The sequence below is a fragment of the Lemur catta genome, chromosome 6 (genome assembly GCF_020740605.2).
Source record: "Lemur catta isolate mLemCat1 chromosome 6, mLemCat1.pri, whole genome shotgun sequence".
Lineage (NCBI taxonomy): Eukaryota > Metazoa > Chordata > Mammalia > Primates > Lemuridae > Lemur > Lemur catta.
The window spans coordinates 56,420,869-56,439,834 of record NC_059133.1 but is presented as its reverse complement, the minus strand read 5'-3'; the positions used below and the strand labels follow the sequence as shown (position 1 = coordinate 56,439,834).

The 18,966-nt window shown below is 56.0% G+C and overlaps 1 protein-coding gene across 4 annotated transcripts; it reads left to right on the top strand.

The window, feature by feature from the left end:
* The first annotated feature begins 1,990 nt into the window (after nucleotides 1-1,990).
* Nucleotides 1,991-16,182, top strand: ACVRL1 (activin A receptor like type 1). 4 transcript variants are annotated; one of them, XM_045553961.1, is made up of 12 exons: nucleotides 1,991-2,950; nucleotides 3,338-3,601; nucleotides 4,079-4,266; nucleotides 4,461-4,522; nucleotides 8,749-8,817; nucleotides 9,390-9,644; nucleotides 9,843-10,054; nucleotides 10,258-10,357; nucleotides 10,695-10,841; nucleotides 11,078-11,353; nucleotides 11,883-12,080; nucleotides 12,666-14,504. In XM_045553961.1, exons 5-12 carry the CDS (start codon nucleotides 8,754-8,756, stop codon nucleotides 12,977-12,979), a joined length of 1,566 nt encoding a protein of 521 aa, XP_045409917.1. In that variant the 5' UTR covers nucleotides 1,991-2,950; nucleotides 3,338-3,601; nucleotides 4,079-4,266; nucleotides 4,461-4,522; nucleotides 8,749-8,753; the 3' UTR covers nucleotides 12,980-14,504. The 4 variants fall into 4 exon arrangements, with proteins under 4 accessions (XP_045409917.1, XP_045409918.1, XP_045409919.1 ...); XM_045553962.1 differs by lacking the exon at nucleotides 3,338-3,601; XM_045553963.1 differs by lacking the exons at nucleotides 1,991-2,950; nucleotides 3,338-3,601; nucleotides 4,079-4,266; nucleotides 12,666-14,504 and adding exons at nucleotides 14,511-14,641; nucleotides 15,863-16,182 and having other exon boundaries at nucleotides 4,315-4,522.
* Nucleotides 16,183-18,966: the final 2,784 nt, after the last annotated feature.

Sequence of the window (18,966 nt, the reverse complement as noted above, 5' to 3'; positions counted from 1 at the left end):
CCCCTTTGCAGCCCTCTCCAGTGGCTACATATTCACCTGTGTGATGGCCCTCACAGGGCTGTCAGTGGAAGAGGCACCACTCAATACGCATCGCTGAGCAGGGAAGGAGACAGAGGCTCCTCCACCGCTGTGCAGCCACGCCTGAGGCCTCCTGACTCCAGGTTCAGTGCTCTTTCTCCTCCCCAACAGCTCTGCCCCCTCCCTCCAAACAAACCAAACGTTTCTGTGGGTTTCACAAAGGTAAGAGGGCGTTCACAGATATTTTGCTTAGTCTGAGAATGTGGTGCAGAAGGAATTATCAGCCCCTTCCTATGGGTATGGAAACTGAGGCTCACACACAGGAGTTCCAACTCTAAGCTTTCGCCCTTGCCACTACCCCTCCTCTTCCTCTGTGCAGCCCCCGCAGGCCAGTGCAGGGGGCCAGAGCGCCTCTGGTAAGCTGGGGAGGGGCAATGCAGAGCCCACTGGACTGCGGGGAGGAGGTGACCCTGAAACAGCTTCTCGATGGAGATCAGGCTTCATGCCTACCCACCCCTGTGGCATCGTGTGGACACCTTCTGACCCCAAGACTCTGCTGCCCAGGCATGCCATCCCTTCCTCAAGAGGTTCCATCCTGAGCTGAGCCATCCTGAGGGCTCAGGGCTGGGCAAGGAGTGGACAAACCCGTCTAGAGGAAATCTGGAAGCACTGGAGAGGAAGAGGAAGATGACTTGGCGGCGCAAAGTCTGGGAATCAGGCCTGTGTCTGCCAGCCTCTTCCTGAGGTGCAGGGCAGAGCTCTGGCCACCCCCACCCTCCCCACACATAGGCACCAGCCAAGCTGCTCTTTTACCTGAGTTACAGTGACAAGGCCTGGGACCAGGTAGTTTCCTGAGACTTAGAGCCAAAGAAGATCACATTAGGCTGGGAAGCACCTTCAGGATTATCTCGTGTAAAGCCCTCAGTGTACAGGGGAAGAAACTGAGGCCCAGAGAAGTGATCCAGGCCTGGCACCCAGGCCCCATGATCCACAGTCTACTCTCTTTTCAGACACCATGGTGCTTTCTGCCCTGAGCTGACGAAGACCTACAGGGGTCATTTCTTCTCCCTCTTCCTCCAGACTCCATTCAACTCACAGAACTGGGCATCTCCTCTATGTGTTGAACAGATGGATGAATGGAATTTAGAGGTATCTGCCCCCCATCTCCCCTAAAGGAGACCCACAGTTCTTTCTCCTGGGGTACCCTGCGCTACTGTTTTCATGTCTCTTGTGTTTGAAAAATGCCTAAATTGTCTAATTTAATTCTCCCCCTCTGCAATCTAAGTGGAGCAAAGCCCAGCTCACCCCCTGCTGGTTTTCCTCTCTTGCTTTTTCTCCCTACTCACCCTGGTGCAAACTGGCTACATAATTTGTAGAGCCCAGCACAAAATGAAAATGCTGGGTCCACTGTTCAAACATCATTAAGAGTATTATTAAGAATTTCAAGATGGCCACAGCAGAGCATTAAACTAACACGGGGCCCTGTGCATCTGCACAGATCACACACCCGTGAAGCTAGCTCTGTCCTGGTATATCGAGTGAGCTTGAACTGCACACTCATAGCTGATCCTGAAAGGTCAAGGTGTCCACTTCCCTGCCTTCATGCCAGACTCCGTGTGCCTGTCTTCCAGAGGTGAGGATCTCCGTGAAGCGTCACCCCGCACAGCCTTCCCAGGATCTCCAGGCCTTTGCTTCATGCACTGCTGGGAAATCCTCTGAGTATCTAAATCTAAATCTCTGGGCCTGTTTCCTCTTGTTCTGTCCTCACTGAATATGGGGAACAGCTGGTCCCTCTGAGTAATTAATTCTTGTAGACTTGGACACAGTTTGTAATTCCTTTTCCCTTTCCTCATTGAGCTGAGTCTCCAGTGCTTTCTCCAACTCTGTGTCCCTCCTCTGACACCTCCCCCAGGTTTTCCGTGTGGTTTGGAAGGCACAGGGTTGACAAGAGCCCCAGTCAGGGTCCAGAGGGCTCAGTGTCTGGGGAGGTGGAGGACACCCCAGCGTTGGTGAAAGCCCCCATCTCCCCCAGGGTCCTCTCTTCCAACTCCCAAAATGTACTCTATTTTTATCTGCTTCACAAACCCTGCCCAGATAAAGTCTTCCATCCCCACCAACTGTCATAAGTGACTATCAGCTCTTGTCCATCTTGATGTTCCTGTTCTCAGCGTGCATCTCAGACTGAGTGCTTCCCTTGGGGGAGCCCCCACTCCCACCTCCTAGGACAGAGATCCATGGGTTGGCGGAGGAAAGGGTGACCAGAAGCCGTAGCAGGGCAGCGGGGAGAGTGGGTGTGAAAGACGGACACGCGGCCAGGCTCCCAGTTCTCCAGCTAATAGAGTGCCGAAGTGGCTGCTATAATCTGAAAGAGCAGATACCGTAATCCCATAGTACTTCCTATTGTCCGCAGGACGCAGTTCTGTCCTGACACTGAAATTTGGGTGTGCCGGGGTTCTGGGAATTCACAACGCTGGCAACAAGTTGTGAAGCAACTGTGTGCAGGGTAGGGCATGGGGAGGGTTTCAGCAGAGGAAGTGAGGTCAGTCAACAATTGATGCCTGTCTGAGCCTTTAGCCACCGTCTCCCCCAGCCTCTATTCCTGTCAAAGGGTGGGGGTCCCTGGCCCATCTTGCAGAATCCCCATATTAGAGCAAGATATCTTCGAGGTATACTCCTGCTTCTAATGCCCACATGTCTCCACATGGCTCTGAGGCCACCCCCTCCCCAGCCTTTTCATTTATTCATTTAACTAACAAACTCTTTCACTGAGGGCCTACTCTGAGTCAGGCTCAGCCAGCCTGCATGTTTGCTCTGAACTGAGATGAGCATCATTTCCTCCTATTCTCACAACCACCCTATGAGGCTGGCACCGTTTACTATGCCTGTTCAGCAGATGGGGGACTGAAGCATGGAGAGGTGTCACTAGCCTACGGTAAGGCAACTAGCCTGGATTCCTAGTAGGTAGTCTGACTCCAGAGTATTTGTGGATATCCAGGAGGCTAGGAATAAAATGAGAGTCCTGCCTTCAGGTGCTCGCAATGGCTGGAGGAAAGCAAGACAATGAGGTCAATGCTCCCAGCCTACAGGGGCATCAGGAGGAAGTTTATATCTCCTGGGAGCTGAAGCCATTCTGGTCCCGTCCCTAGCAGCGTTGTCTCAGCAGCATGCCTGTGCCCAGAGCCTCTGTCCCCGCCTCTGTGTGAAGCTCCATTTGGTGGGGTGGGATGAGGTGCCTACCTGGAAGGGGAAAATCCAAGGCAGCTCGGTCTCCGTCCACTCGGGCTGTCCCTGAGGAGAGGGTGGTGTTCTTGTCACTCAGCTGTGCGGCGGAGGGCTCACGGCTAACCCAGAGCCATCCCATCTGGGCCAGTTTACCCCTGTGCTGGGAGCTGACGGGGAGAGGCTTGGAAGAGCAAAGGGGACAGGGGTGTGTGTATGAAGAGGTCGCAGGGAGGAGGCTGAAAGATTTGGGAGTCGGGAGTCCCCAGGGGCAGAGCCAAAATACATCTAGACCTTGCCGGCCCCGCACTCTGCCCTCGCCGCTCTGAGCCTCCTAGACCGAGGACTCCGCGTGGCGATTGGGGTAAGGGCAGGTAACGTCCCTTCCCCTCCCGTCCCCGCGTGTCCTTCCGTGGGCGCCCCCAGTTCCAGACGCCCAGATTCCAGGCGGCCCCTCAGCTGCTGCGAGCGGCCCCCACCTCCGCGGCCAGACAGCGCCCGGGCTCTCGCCTCTGGACCCCGCGGCTCTGGGCCCGGGGTTCCGCGGGACCCCCACGGCCCGAGTCCAAGGCCCGCCCCCACGGGGAGGCGGATGTGGGAGGCTCGGGCGGGGGCGCGGGCCGGCGAGCCAGGGGCTGGGGGCGGCCGGGGGTGGCGGTCGCCCTGGGGGTCTGGGAGCGGCGCGGAGGAGGGGCCGGGTCCTGCGGCCCCAGCAAGGGGCGAGCGGCGGCGGGCGGCGAGCTGGGCAATAGGAAACCGTTTATTAGGAGGGAGTGGTGGAGCAGGGCCAGGCAGGAAGACGCTGGAATAAGAAACATTTTTGCTCCGGCCCCCTTCCCAGTCCCGAGAGGCCGCCGCGCCGGCCGCGCACAGCGAGCCTCTCCCGGGCCCCAGCCCCGTCCGGGGCCGCGCCCGGACCCTGGCCCGCTGTCAGGGCTTGTGCGACCGCGGCCGGGCGTCGCCCGGGAGGGGAGGCGGCCCCCGCCCGCTGCACGCTCGCGCCCCGGTGCCCACAGGGCCGGCCGAGAGGTGAGTCGAGGTCGGCAGGCGGGACGGGGGCGGGGGGCGGAGGGGGAGGAGAGGGGGCGGCCTGAGCCCCGCCCCGGTGGGCCCTTCCTTCGGGCGGATCTCAGAGACCCCTCCGAGAGGTGGAGATGGGGTCAGTCCCGGCTTATCAGGAATGCAAGCTGTCTCCTCGCCGTCAGCGCACATCTGCCCATTAGCAGGGGGCTGGAAGGAACCCGGACTGGAAATCAGAAAACTTTGCTCCAGCTGGGTGACCCCGGTGAGTCACTTAACTTCTCCGTTCTATCCTCATCCATAAAGTGAGCAGCAGAAAATGGGCAGAAATTGTCTTGCTTCACTCACAGAGAAGGGATCGCATGTCCCTTCAAGCTACTGGGTTGGGCTGTGAGTGTCCACTTTCAACTCATTTGAGCCTTCCCTTGGAGCCCACCTTTCCTGGACCAGCCCTTGCAGCTCTTGCTTAAGGAATGTGACACTATAATTGCATCAAGCCTCACCACAAGCATGGATGGTCAGATAATCCCTGTGCCATGGCCTTGTTTCAGGATCCAGGCCAAAAGGGATCCCCGTCTCCTTCCAGGCTGGGACCCCAGGTTTTCAGTCTACCCCGGAGGCCAGTGCTGTTGAGCCCATCTCTGGGCTCTCCGCACACCCTCTCCTGGGAGCTCTCACCCTCTAGTTTATGGGCAGCTCTGGCCCAGTCAGGATCTGCCCTCTCTAATCCATCATTGCCCCATTTGTCCTAGTGACTGTCCTCTCATCTCATTGGGTTGTTAAAAATACCTGCCATTTATTGAGTAGTTACTATGCAGACACCTGGATATATTTCTCTTATGTAATCCTGGCCACTACCTAGCAGAAGAGGGCTTTTGACACCCATCCTACAGAAGAGAAAACAGATTCAGACTTGAATAACTTGTCCAAGGCTCCTTGGATGGCATAAATGGTATGGTTGGGGGTTTGGTAACATTTATTAAGTGCTTACTGTGTACCACTTAGTACCCTGCTGAATAATTTTACATTATACCTATGAAATAAGCACTATTATTCCCACTTTACATATGAGAGAAAGCCTAAGCCTCAGAAAGTCTAACTAACTTGCCCCAAATCTCATAGCTCTAAGTGGCAAAGGCAAGATTTGAACCCAGGTTTCTATGATCCAGAACCCACACCCCGACCTCTGTACTATACTCTGCTGCCTCCAGGGTATGCCTGAGACCCTAAAATCCAGGTGTGTTCTGCTACATCACACCGCTGTGAGGGGCTAATGAAATGATGTGGATGAATCGTAAGGGGAACCCAATCTGAACAGCTCAGTGTGGTCCTCTGCTGTTTGGGCAAGACCTGCTCAAGTGCAGAGAGTGAGGCAAGATACACTTCCCCAGCCCTGTGACAATCACTACTGTGCTGAGCCACTGCTGCTGGTGGGAGTGGGTTCTACCAATCCCTGGGGCGTGCTGGGGATTGACAGCTGCCTTCCAGGCACACTCCCACTCTGGCTCTCCCTGCCTGAGGCTCAGACTTTGACTAAGTCTACAGCAAACAGATGATTTCTGGGCAGCAACACTGGTCTTTGCATTACAACAAACCCGAGTAGGGCACCCGTCGATGCCAACAGCAGTGAGCAGTTTGTTCAGATCCACTGAGACCCATATCTTTTTCCTCCTTTGAGGGACTCATCTAACTCCAAACAACTGGAGGAATAGCAATGACCAAGGAAGGATTTATTATCAGCAATTGAAGTTTAGCAAGACACACTTGGTGACTATGGGCAAGAAATTTAACATCCCCAGGCCTCAGTTTCTCCATCAGGTTATTGTGAGGATGAAATGAGATAAACCACAAAAGCTCAGTACTTAGTGCACAATTAGTACTCAGAGAAGGTTAACTGTTATTATTATTTCACGGTGGTAAGCTAATGTTTGAAATTAGTTTAACATTTGTAATTTCTGGCTGATAGCAGTGATGCTTCTGACAGCAGGAGATCTTACACGAAGGTTTGCTTACAAGTGAAAGGATTCTGCTAGGCCCCGGGGAATCTGTTTGTGTTACAGTCAGATTTCAGGGCAGATCGTGCAGGGTAAGCTCTGAGTCTGGACTGGTCAGGACTTGGCACCCTCCTGTACTTAACCTTACCCTGGGCCCAGTTAAAAATTGGACAGTCCCAATTTTACTCCATCACATTCCCAAGATCACACCAGTGGTGGGTTCTGCAAATGTTGCCAGGCCTTGCTCCATGGTATTGCCAAGTCCCTGGCCTTGCTGTTTGACCTTGGCTGTCCCTTCTACCCCCGGAGATGGGGAGGTCACTGGGTGGGAGTGAGAGTTCCTTTCCTCTCCCACTCACCCAGCAGGGCCCTGCAGAGAGAAATGAAAGCACAGGAACAAGTCTCAGTGTTGTGTGGAACGCATTTCTCAAACTGTGGTGCTCACACAAACTGATCAGAATTCCCTGGAGAACTTTTAAAAAATGCATGTTTCTTGCTGGTCCCAGATGGACTGAATTAGAATCTGGAGTGAGGGCGAGACCAGAGAAACGTGCATTTCTAACCAAGCACTTCAGGTGATTCCAATGCGTGGTGTAATAAAGTAGGTGAGAAGGTGGGCAGGGGCATGGTCAGAGAATTGGAAGAATGGGTAGAGGGTCCTAGAAGGATGCCAGATTTTATCCTTATTGTTAGCCACTTTTTTCTTCCCGCCTCATACTGTCCTTAACCGCTTTCTGGGCAAGCAAAGGCCTTCAAGGATGGGTTCCTCCCAGTAGCCCTGGGGGCAGATCTGGCTCCTCTGGGGCTCTCTTTCCATCCCACCACCTGCCCCTCTGCAGAATGCTTGCCAGAGTCCTCACTGGCTGCTGGGAGGGGCAAGAGGCAGGAGGTCAGGCAGAGGAGGCTGGGGACACAGCTGCAGCAGCCCAGGGCTCTGTTTCCTCCCCTAGTCCGGGCCTCTGGGGCAGAGGAAGCCCAGGCAGGAAGGCCAGAGCTGCCACCAGCCAGAGAGGCCCCCAAAGCCCCCCACCCCACCCCCAGCCATCCTGCCCTCAGAGGTTCAGCACCTTGGGTCTTCATTTGGCACCATTCTTAGACTACGGGCCTTCTGCAGCCTATCTGGCTATATGCCCAGCCCTATTAGCCTCACCATGTCATGCCAAAGGACACTCTCTCTCCCTTATGTTAGCTGCCCTGCCTGAGGATCCAGTACCCAGATACACACCTGCACATGTTCCACCGTTCAGAAAGTCCCTGTTGCTGTCTGACCACAGTCCTTCTTGCTGTAGCCTGAGCCCATATCTTCTTATTCTAAATCTTTAAGAAATGAAGAGTGGGTGGCTTCTAAAGCACTAGTTGGTTTGGGATTTGGGTTGGAACTAGCATAGACTAGAATTACTCCCCTTGACACTCTCCACCAAACTTCTGGAAAAGTTCAGCTCTAGCCAGGATCTAAGTATTAATATGTTTCACTTCCCCTCCCAGGTCACCAGCCATCCCCAGAGCCTTTCCCAGGACAGCAAGGAGAGGGCAGGGGGCCAAGGGATGGCTCAGAGAGAGCATTTTATACTCTGCCGAGATTACAGAGAGGTTCCTTTACACCTGACATGACGTGGCACTGCCCAAGCTTTGCATGGTTGTTACAAACCAGAGGGCTCAGATGTGGGCTGCCACCACTGGATCGGGAGACAGAGTGGAAAGAGTACTGGACTGGAAGTCTGCAAACTTGAGTCGTACTCCTGCTGCTGCCTCTGAGTCCTGGGGGACCCTGGGCAAGTCTCCTCCCCTGCCTGAGCTTTAATCCCCTCTTCTCTAAAATAAGGGGCAGGACTTTGTGATTCATGAGGTGTTCTCCCAGGAGCCTGTCATGTAGGTGTCCTAGCCCCAGGTGGCTCTTCCTGACCCTGTAGCAACTCTAGCCTGCCCTGAGAATATGCCCTTAATTCCCTGCTGTGCGTGACTCCTGCTTGTTCTATCCAGACCCCAATCTAAACAATCTTGATTCCTGTTCCTGGCCTGGCGGGGCCCTGAATGGCAGGAAGTGAAGACAGGAGCCTGTTTATGTTTGAGGCAGCCAGGGCTGGGGGGGCATTGGGAAAGGGGTGGGCAGAGGTGGAGGCTGGGAGGGGTGGGCAAGAGGCAGAGGACCGGAGGGGGCTGCTGAAGAGATGCACCTTCTACCCCAGCCTGGCACCCTCTGCGCCACCCCCCCAACCTGCCTTCAGCCTGAGCTCAGCAGCAGGGGTGAAGAGCTGGGTTCCCCAAGCTTTCAGTCACTTAAATGTGACTCTCCACCCTTCACCCCTAACAGGATGGTTTCCATGGGGAAGTGAACCAGGACTTCCCCTGCAGGCCCCGCCCCAAAGCCAGACGCAGGGAGTGGGGAGGTGGCCTCCCTGTCTCCCCCCAAAAAAACTCTCAGTGATTTCCTCTGGGTGGGAGGGAGCCACGGTCAGCGGCTGTCACATTTTGCAGATCTTACTGTTCCTCTCTCTAGGGACCATGACCTTGGGCACCCCCAGGAGGGGCCTTCTGATGCTACTGATGGCCTTGGGCCTGACCCAGGGTGAGTACTGGGGGAACATTTAGGGAATGGGGCCATAGATGGAAAAAGGGCTTTCTGGGCCCAGCTCAGCTCTGGCTGGGGTGAATTTGAGGAGCTGGGAGGAGGAGGACTTAGGAGCTTGGCTGGAGGGTGGGGACAGTAAGGCTCGGTTAGACTAAGCTCCCAGCTACCCCTGTCCTCCCTTACTGTCCTCTTGATCCAGGCCTGCAGGCTGGTGCTCTGCCAGACTCCAGGGTGGGAACCTAGAGCTGGGGTGGAGGGAGAGGGGGTGTTGGCTGGGAAAGCCCTCTGGGCTGGGGCTGGGGGCCAGGGCCAGGGCCGGCCTTAGAACTGGGAGAGGAGGTCCTAGGATCCAGGAGGGGACAGAAGCCTGCTTCTCACAGTGTCAGCTGCCCCTGGCTGGGGGAAAGGCTCTGAGGGAAGGATGATCTGAGGATGGAAGTTAGGGACCAAGGCCTCAAGGGGTTTGTTTGAGGGGTCAGAAGGGAGGGGGTAGTGGGACAGAGATGGGTGCTGGGCTCAGCCTGGGGGAGCTGGGCCCAGAGTGGCTGAGCTTCCTCTGTGTCTCCCAGGCAACCCCGTGAAGCCCTCTCGGGGGCCGCTGGTGACCTGCACGTGTGAGAACTCACACTGCAGGGGGCCTACCTGCCAGGGGGCCTGGTGCACGGTAGTGCTGGTGCGGGAGGCGGGCAGCCAGCCCCAGGAGCATCGGGGCTGCGGGAACATGCACCACGATGAGTACTGCAAGGGGTACCCCACTGAGTTCGTCCACTACCACTGCTGCTACAGCCCCCTCTGCAACCACAATGTGTCCCTGGAGCTGAAGGGTATGTCCAGTTGCCCCAGCACCCCCTCCCCATCTTCTCAGACCCTGCCCTCCCTGCCCTGCTTTCTTTTCATGCCCTGGTCAGTTGGGGATGGGGGGCGGGGGGCAGGACTCGGGGCTCTGACTGGCAGAATGGACTGGCGCAAGGTGGGGGGAGCTGGCCTGGGGGAAGCTGGGCCTCAGTGTCCCCCTCCCCCAGCCACCCAAACTCCTTCGGAGCAGCCGGGAGTAGATGGCCAGCTGCCTCTGATCCTCGGCCCCATGCTGGCCTTGCTGGCCCTGGTGGCCCTGGGTGTCCTGGGCCTGTGGCATGTCCGGCGAAGGCAGGAGAAGCGGCGGGGCCTGCACAGCGAGCTGGGCGACTCCAGCCTCATCCTGAAGGCGTCGGAGCAGGGGGACAGCATGTTGGGGGTATGGGCCTGGGGACCTGGGACACAGGGCGGGGGGGCAGATAGGTGCCACAGAATCAGAGGGGTCACCCAGAAATTAGAACAGGCAAGGAGCTGGGTGATTGAGGAGCGTGCAGTGACACAGCAGCAGGCCCCAGGTTGGGGACGGAGAAGGGAGCTGCAGCTGGTGGGGGCAGCCTCTCAATATCCTCTTGGTACCCCCAGGACATCCTGGACAGCGACTGCACCACAGGCAGTGGCTCCGGGCTCCCCTTCCTGGTGCAGAGGACAGTGGCACGGCAGGTCGCCTTGGTGGAGTGTGTGGGTGAGCAGTGGGTGAGCCTGGGGGATGGGGACCCAGGGCTCCCATGAGCCTGGAAGGGTGAGGAAGTTCTTGGCTTTTGGAGTCACAGGCGGGGCCAAGCCTAGGTCAGGAGGGAATTCTGCCGGGCAGGGACTGGGTTGGAGACGGGGTAGGGCTAGATCCTTCTGCAGTAGCCAGGGTGGAACAAGAGGCAGCTGGGGTTTCGGTCTCGACTGAATTAAATATAAGCATCAGAGGTTCTGCATATGAGGTCAGTGCAGCATCTAGTTGGGGCCTCCTTTGGGTTTCTATGTGCCCATCGTGTGACCCTCACCCTCCCCTCTGGCCATTGCATCAGGCAAGGGTCGCTACGGAGAGGTGTGGCGTGGCTTGTGGCACGGTGAGAGTGTGGCCGTCAAGATCTTCTCCTCGAGGGACGAACAGTCCTGGTTCCGGGAGACGGAGATCTACAACACAGTGCTGCTTAGACATGACAACATTCTAGGCAAGGCCGCACTCGGGGGTAGAGTCCACAGACCTCCAGACTTTGACACCACCCTCCCAGCCCACCTTCAGCCTCAGCCTCTAAGCTAGATCGACCTCTACCTCAACCCCAGCCTTGCCCTGCCCCAGCACGCTCCCTCTCCCCCAGTCCCACCGTGACCCTGGCCCTGACCCTGACCAGTCCAGCCTCCCTCAGCCCCGGCCCCTTGACGGAGTCACCCGACCCTTCTGCGACAGGCTTCATCGCCTCCGACATGACCTCCCGCAACTCCAGCACGCAGCTGTGGCTCATCACGCACTACCACGAGCACGGCTCGCTCTACGACTTTCTGCAGAGGCAGACGCTGGAGCCCCAGCTGGCCCTGAGGCTCGCCGTGTCGGCAGCCTGTGGCCTGGCACACCTGCACGTGGAGATCTTCGGCACGCAGGGCAAACCGGCCATCGCCCACCGCGACCTCAAGAGCCGCAACGTGCTGGTCAAGAGCAACCTGCAGTGCTGCATCGCCGACCTGGGTGAGCCGGGAGGGCAGGGCGGGCCCTTCGCGGGGAGGAGGTGGGGCGGGCTTCAAGAGCTCTCCCTCCTCCACCTGTGAGCGGCGACCAAGAATGGCACTTTAAACTTAGAGGTGTGTGTTTCATTTCACCTCTCCAAGACGCCACAAGTTGTCTTAACACCCTTTTCAAGGCCACCTCCTTCCACCACACCTGGGTTCTCATCCTGGCTTCACTAAGTACATCTCTCCTCACTGCCCTCCGGATTCTGCTTTGAGAAATGGGCGTAGGACGCCTGCCTTACCTACTTACACCTTGCAGGGTTCTTGGGAACCCAGAGAGCACTACAGGAACAAAGGGCACCTGGGACCGTCTTGCTCCCTTGGCTGTCTTCCAGCCTATCTCAGGGCAGGTCTCCATTTGGCTGCCCCTCTATGTCCCACTGTCTCCCTCCATCCCCACCCAGTCTGCACCCTGGACCCCAGCCTCTGGGGCTGCCCTGACTGTGGGCTCAGGTCAGGGGCAGGAGTGACAGGCCTCCTACCCACAGGCCTGGCCGTGATGCACTCCCAGGGTAGTGATTACCTGGACATTGGCAACAACCCAAGAGTGGGCACCAAGCGGTACATGGCACCCGAGGTGCTAGATGAGCAGATCCGCACAGACTGCTTTGAGTCCTACAAGTGGACCGACATCTGGGCCTTTGGCCTGGTGCTGTGGGAGATCGCCCGCCGGACCATTGTCAATGGTGAGGTCCCACCTTGCACAGGGTGAGGTGGGGGAAGGGGAATGGGGCAGGTAGAGACAGAGGCTTCCTGCCGAGGCTGGTGCCCATGGCTGGGGTGGGGGTGAGGGGCTTGTAGCCTGACCTCTTGGTATCCCTTCTCTGCCACCTACCAACTGGTTCAGCTGAGTTTGTGAGTCTGTGAGTCTGGCTGTGAAATCTTGGGCAAGTAATAATAATGACAGAAATATTAATAGAAGTTAACATTTATTGAGCTTGAATATGTGCCAGATGCCGTGCTATATACTTTACATGTATTAGCTTATTTCATTCTCCTGTCTCGGCAGGGTGGTGGTATCACTTAGTGGTTAAGAACATAGGCTTGGAACCAGACTGCCTGGTTTCCATTCCTGATTTTGCCATGACCACGGGTAGGTTACTTAACCTCTCTGTGTGTCAGTTTCCTCATTTGTAAAATGAAAATAAAAATACCCTCTAGTCGTTGAGATAATCCAAGTAAAGTATCTAGAATATTTAGAGCTAAATATTAGTGGCCATTATTGTTGTAATAGAATGACTGACTGACAGAGTATTATCCCCATCTTACAGATTACAGCTGTCTAGAGGCAGCATCAGGGTCTGAAACCAGGCAGTCTGACTCTGGAGCCAGTGCTCTTTATCACTGTGTCGACCTAACCCTCTCCAGTCCGCAATTTCCTCATCCCCAAGTGCAGTGTGTACTGGTGCCTGCACTGCCTGCTTGTTGCTGCCCCATTATTGCCACGCGTTGCTGCAGGGACTCTGGTTTGGAGGGGCCGGGCAGGCAGAGGGACCTGCCTGGGCAGCCCTGTCTGTGGTGGGTGTCTTCTCAGCCCTGGGGTGGATGGAGGATGAGTGGTCATCGGGACTGGTGGGAGGATTAGCAGGCTTTGTGGAGGTTGCCCATGGTGAGGGGCTGCCAGGAGTCCTGAGAGCTTGGGGACAATCCTTGGGATATGACTGGAGCCCTGTTCCCTGGGGACTTATTTACTGGCATCTACCAGGCGCAGCCCCATGGCAGACTTCATTTGCCCTCAGTGGTCATCAACTGACAATGGAGGCCGAGGTGTCACTGATCCCTCGAGGAGGCTCTAGAGGGGCTCAGATCCCTTGACTCAGCATGAACTGCCAGAGTGGGGTCTAGGAGGCTGGGGTCAGGGGAAGGGGGCACCTGGAAGACGTTAAGGCCCCTTGGATCAGGCTGCAGCCCAGAGAGGAAGGGCTGGGAAGGAGGCTGCCTGCAGGCTCCCGGGCGGAGGGGGAAGCTCCCTCTGCCCCGCACACATTCGCTACTCATTATAAACACTGTAATCTGGTGTCAGCCCCAGCACTGATTAAAGGCCCATTAGACACACTCAGGCCTCTGTGCAGCGCTGATTAGGACGCGACCGGCGCAGGGGCCAGCCTGGAAGCCCGCCATGGGGAGAACAGCTGGCGAAGACTCTACTGAGGTTGCGGCCTGTGTGGCCATGGCCCCCAGCGACACTGGATGGCGCATGGGGCTATCGGTAGCTCCACAGGCATTGTCTTCAGAAAGCTCCTACTAAGGACTGTGCACTGGGATAACATGGGGAGGGGACGCTGCTGGCTACAGGGGTCAGTGGGGGGCTGTAGGCAGACTGGGATAGAAATCCCTTTCTCTTAGGAGAGATGTTTTCTGCCCCTTCTTGTCCTTGTTGCATCCTCATTCAGCAGTCAACTAGCTACCCTCCCGTAAGTGTAGCTTGGAGGTCAAGAGCACAGGCTTTGGCGTTAGACTTTCTGGGCTTAAATCCTAGCTCTGTCACTTACTATCTGCTGATCTTAGATGAGTTTCTTAAATGCTCTGGCCTTAATTTCTTGGCTTATAAAGCAGAGCTAATAGTATTCCTTACCTCATAGGGTAAGGATTTAATGCAGAGCACATAGTAAGTGCTCAGTAAATATTCTGTGTTATCGTCATTGGGCATCTGTGATAGTTGGGGCCTGGGAGCAGTACCTGGGCCCTGGGTGGAAGGCACCTGAGGAAAGACCGGAGCAAGAGTGGCCTAGGAATCCGAGATAGGTTTGAGTCTTGAGTCTGCCTTTGCTAGCTGTATAACCTTGGGCTCAACTTCTCCGAGCATCAGTTTCTTCATCTGTAAAATGGAGGTATTAACAGTACCCACCTCATAGGGCTGTTGTGAGGACTGACAGTGTAATGCATGTAAAGTGTTTACAGCACAGTGCCTGGCACGTGGGAAGTACAGAGCAGATGGCAGTCATTTATATTAGTTATAAATGGATTTATTATATTATAGTGTCCCTCTCAGGGGTAGCATGGCCAGGCAACTGGTTTTCTGGCCCTTGGGACAGAGGGTGGGCAAGGCTCTTCTCTGGTGGTGTTGGGCCTTCCTCGGGTCCCCAGTGATTGTCCCATGTGCCCCCCATCTCCAGGCATTGTGGAGGACTACAGGCCACCCTTCTATGATGTGGTGCCCAATGACCCCAGCTTTGAGGACATGCGGAAGGTGGTGTGTGTTGATCAGCAGACCCCCACCATCCCTAACCGGCTGGCTGCGGACCCGGTGAGGCCTCTGCTGGGGCTGGGGCGGTGTGGGGTGGTGGCTCACAGCTGGGATTCCTGTCTGAGGCCTCTGCTTCACCTTGGATAGATGCTGGTGTCCTGGTGGAAGGCACCTCCCTGGCATCTCCCTCTCACATCCCTGGCCCATCCCCCGCCCATCCCCCCAGCCCCAGGACCCCTCTGGTCATTCTGGGATTTTCAGAATCCTTCACCATGCCTGTGAGGCTCTTTGCTGTGTTTCCTGCTGTGGCGTCTCTGTTGTTTGTTTGTTTATCTTTGTTTTTTCTCAAAACAATTCACATGCTTATACAAAGACACACATGTGTATATAAACACATACAAGCAAGCATATGCTTCTAAACATACACTCACAGACACATACCCGTGTGCATATATGCCAGACTGCTGGCCCCATGAGGACAAAGGGCATGTCTTTTGCTCACCCTCATATCCCTGTTAGCTATCATAGTGCTTGGCAAACAGTAGGCATTCCATAAATATTTACTGAAAAATGAGTAAATGTATACACATATATACATATATGCATACATAGACACACGTACGTTTCTGCCTAGTGTGCATATCCACAAAAAGCCACATATATGCACACACGTACACTCACTTTCAGGAGTCAAAGGAGGCTCATTCTAGGACCACTGAGCTTACTGGAATGGGTTCCTCCCTGGACACAAGCATTTTTAGGGCCATTCCCACTACCCTTACTTCCACGGTCTGCTGGGCACAGCCCAGTGGAGGGGCTGGGAGACACTGCTCTCCACACTGGGGTCTCAGGCTGCAGATGGGGAGGTGGGGACCCCAAAGCTTGCAGATCTGCCCTTTCCCATGGATCGTGGCAGAGGTTGGGTGGGGTTGAGGTGTTCCACAGACATTACTGGCTGAGGAGGAGGTGCAGGGGGCCGGGGTCTGAGTGCTCCTGAAGATCTGAGTTCTAGCTCTCTGTCTTGCCTGCCCTCTCCATCCCCTTTCACACTCCACTCTCTTCCTCTCCTGTTTTTTATCTTTCTCTTCTCATCCTTGCCTGGTTCCCTGCATTCCCCCTCTCACCACTCTGTCTTTCCTCACACCATCCTTTCCAATACTCTCATCTTCGTCTTCTCATCCTTTTTCTCCTGCCTGTGCTTCTCTGTCACTGGGCCACCCTCCACACCTCCTTTCTTCTATCTTCTCTGACCTATGTCCCTGCCTGTGTCCCCGACCCCAGGTCCTCTCAGGCCTGGCTCAGATGATGCGAGAGTGCTGGTACCCCAACCCCTCTGCCCGACTCACTGCACTGCGGATCAAGAAGACACTACAGAAAATCAGCAACAGTCCAGAGAAGCCCAAAGTGATCCACTAGCCCAGGAACGCCTGACTCCCCTCTGTCTGCAGTTGGGGCGGGGGTGGGGCTGATGATGGCCTGTCTGGGTAGAGGTAGTGTGAGTGTGTGTGCTGGGGAGGGGGTGCCCCTCTATGGGACAGCTGTGCCTGCCCAGCTCGGCCCCCAGCCCATCCAGCCAAAAATACAGCTGGGCTGAAATCTGATTCCCCGCCGTCTGGCCTGCTCAAAGCGGCAGGCTCCCTGACGCCTGGCTCTCTCTCCAACCCCACCGCCAGCAGGGTGCACCCCCTACCAATGCTAGGACAGGATGCAAAAGAGGTTCCAGGGCCAGGGTGGCCAAGCCAGGGAATCCCAGTTTTGGGCTCTGAGCCTGGGCCTGCACCTTACCCCTTCCCTTGGGCAACCCCACTGCCCCATCAGAGCTGCCAGGGTGGCACAGGGCCCTGTCCAGCCCTCAGGAGACACTCTGCCCTGCCAGGCTTCCATCTCTGGCACAAGCCCCAGAGACCCAGGGCCCATCAGTTTCTTTCCATGGGTTTATATCTCAGCTCTGTAATGCCTTGGGTTTTCTGTCTCCCTGACAAGACCCTGCCTAGCTGAATGCCAGCTGCTGGGAGAGCTGGGACCTGGTTGGTTTCCCCTCCCATCACCTTCCTTGCTGACTTATTAGGGCATTAAAACCCAAGAGGTCCTTCTGAGTGTGTGGCAGGATCATAAGCCAGTGGAGAGGTGGCAGGTCAGATGGGTAAGGCCCAGGACTTTCAGAATAACTGAGGGCATGTCCAGGCCTGGCATGGCAGGGAGAGGCTCAAGTGGGGGTCAAGAGACTCAGGTCTGATCCTGGGCGCTCACTTGCACCATATGACAAGAGTGGGGCCTTCATTGTCTTGGGACCTTTGTTTCTTCATCTACATATTGGAGGATTTGGTCCTGATGTCCTTTGAGGCTTCTTCTTCTTCTTTTTTTTTTTTGAGAGACAGAGTCTCACTCTGTTGCCCTGGCTAGAGTGCAGTGGCATCATCATAACTCACTGCAACCTCAAACTCTTGGGCTTAAGCAATCCTCCTGCCTTAGCTTCCCTAGTAGCTAGGACTATAGGTATGCACCACTGGGCCTGGCTAATTTTTGTATTTTTTATAGAGACGGAGTCTTGCTCTTGCTCAGGCTGGTTTCAAACTCCTGAGCTCAAGCAATCCTCCCGCCTCAGCCTCCCAGAGTGCTAGGATTACAAGTGTGAGCCATCACGCCTGGCCATCCAAGGGTTCTTCTTAGTTCTCTTTGAAATTTCAGCCTATGTCAGGGCTAAGTTCATCAGTGTCATCTACTCCTTATGCCCCAGCCCTTGGCAATTTGCCTTAAAATGGGGGTTTGAAAATAACTTTATCTGAGTCCAGGAGTGTCTAAAGCGCCTCCTAGTGTAATTCTGCAAGCTCCAGTTTTTGCCTTAAACCATGCCAGTGGCCATCCTGGGCTCAGAGAGCCCTGGGCCTTCTGGCCAACAAGCTAGCCCTTCACGCTCTCTGTGGCTTAGCCTTCTCTGCCCTAGGACTGAGGGGTAGCTTCCTCTAGGGCCTTCAAGGCTCAAAAGAAATTTGGCTCCATCCAAGAAGCCTCTAGCACCCAGGTTCCTGTTCCCCACTGGTCCCTGGCCCAGGCCCATACCCTTGGCCAGGCCCCAGAAAGCATGTGTCCCAGGAGAACTCAGTGGCTCTAGAGAGACACATAAAGTTTGGCATTTGGAAATGTCAAAGATGTATGTTCATGTACGAGTGGGTTAACCTGGACCCTGGATGTGTGGATGGGCTGGAAGGAGGTGGATTGGAGGTAGAGCCTGAGGGGTGTAAAGGGCAAGGGCTCAGGCTAGGGACAAGGATAGCCCCGAGCTTGGGAGGAACTGGCCTAGCAGCCCTTAGCCCAGGAGTAGGGCAGTGAAGAAAGCTTGCCTACCCCCCTCCTGCTGTAAATGACCCCGCAAAGCCTCTCCAGGCAGGCTTCTTGTGTGTGTATCCTCTACCATCCCCACAGGGACACTTTCCCAGGCCTGTCTCCCAGCATTGTGCAAGGCCCAGAGGAGAACCAGGAAGTGAAACTGGGTAAAAACAGAAAGCTGAATGGACAGGCTGGGTTCCCAGATCACCGGGGCAGAGATTGCATGTCCTCTGGTCACTGGAACCCACCCAGCCCGTGAATCAGTCTCCCTCCTGAAGGATCTTATCTCTATAGGATTTTGAGGCAAACTCCTGAGACTCCACAGCCAGAAACTGAAGCCAGCAGCTCCCTAAAGGCTGGAAAATCCCTAAGAGAAGGTCTGAGGCAGGAGATGGAATGACAGGGCAGGTTGACAGAAGGGGCCCAGTGGCCAGGGAGTGAAGGAGGTGGCATTGCTAAGAGCAGTCTGCAAATGCTTCCGTCTGCGTGCAGGAAGCTGTTCCAGGGTCGAAATTACACTTTTCTTATGTGGAGATACATACAGTTTGTGGGAGCACAGCACACGTGCCTAGCACATAGTAGGCCCTCAATAAACCATGGTTGAATCCTAAGTCCTGCCGAGTCTTCAGATGCCCCTGCAGTGGCCCGTCGCAGATGTCCAGAAGGAACCGGAGAGGGGAGGGGAAGGACAAGGTCCCCGGGTACACGCCCCCGCTCTGCCCTCAGGTCATAGTCCCCGCAAGCCACTGCTGAGAACCCCGCGGAGGCGCAAATCTCCGTGCGACTCTGCATCAGGAGCAGCCAGATCGCCGCGCCCGCCACGTCGCCCCCTGCTGGCCGCCCGCCTGCCCAGCGGCCGCCCCCCCCGCCCCGCCGGGCCCGGGCCGTTCCCGGCAAGGCTTGCCCGCCTGTCCCGCCCCCGCGCCGGCGTGCGTGCGTGCGCTCCGCCGACCTTCTGCTCCGCAGGGACTGCCCGGAAAGCCACACCTAGCGCGGAGCTTCCCGGGTCCTCACGCATAGGCGGCTCGGACCCGCCCTTCTCAGTTCTCATTCTCTAT

Coding starts and splice junctions, on each gene's coding strand:
- ACVRL1 (XM_045553962.1), top strand. CDS start 8,754: ATGACCTTGGGCACCCCCAGGAGGGGCCTTCTGATGCTACTGATGGCC. Junction 9,645..9,842: donor TGTGTCCCTGGAGCTGAAGG/GTATGTCCAGTT, acceptor CCCCTCCCCCAG/CCACCCAAACTCCTTCGGAG. Junction 12,081..12,665: donor CCGCCGGACCATTGTCAATG/GTGAGGTCCCAC, acceptor CCCATCTTACAG/ATTACAGCTGTCTAGAGGCA.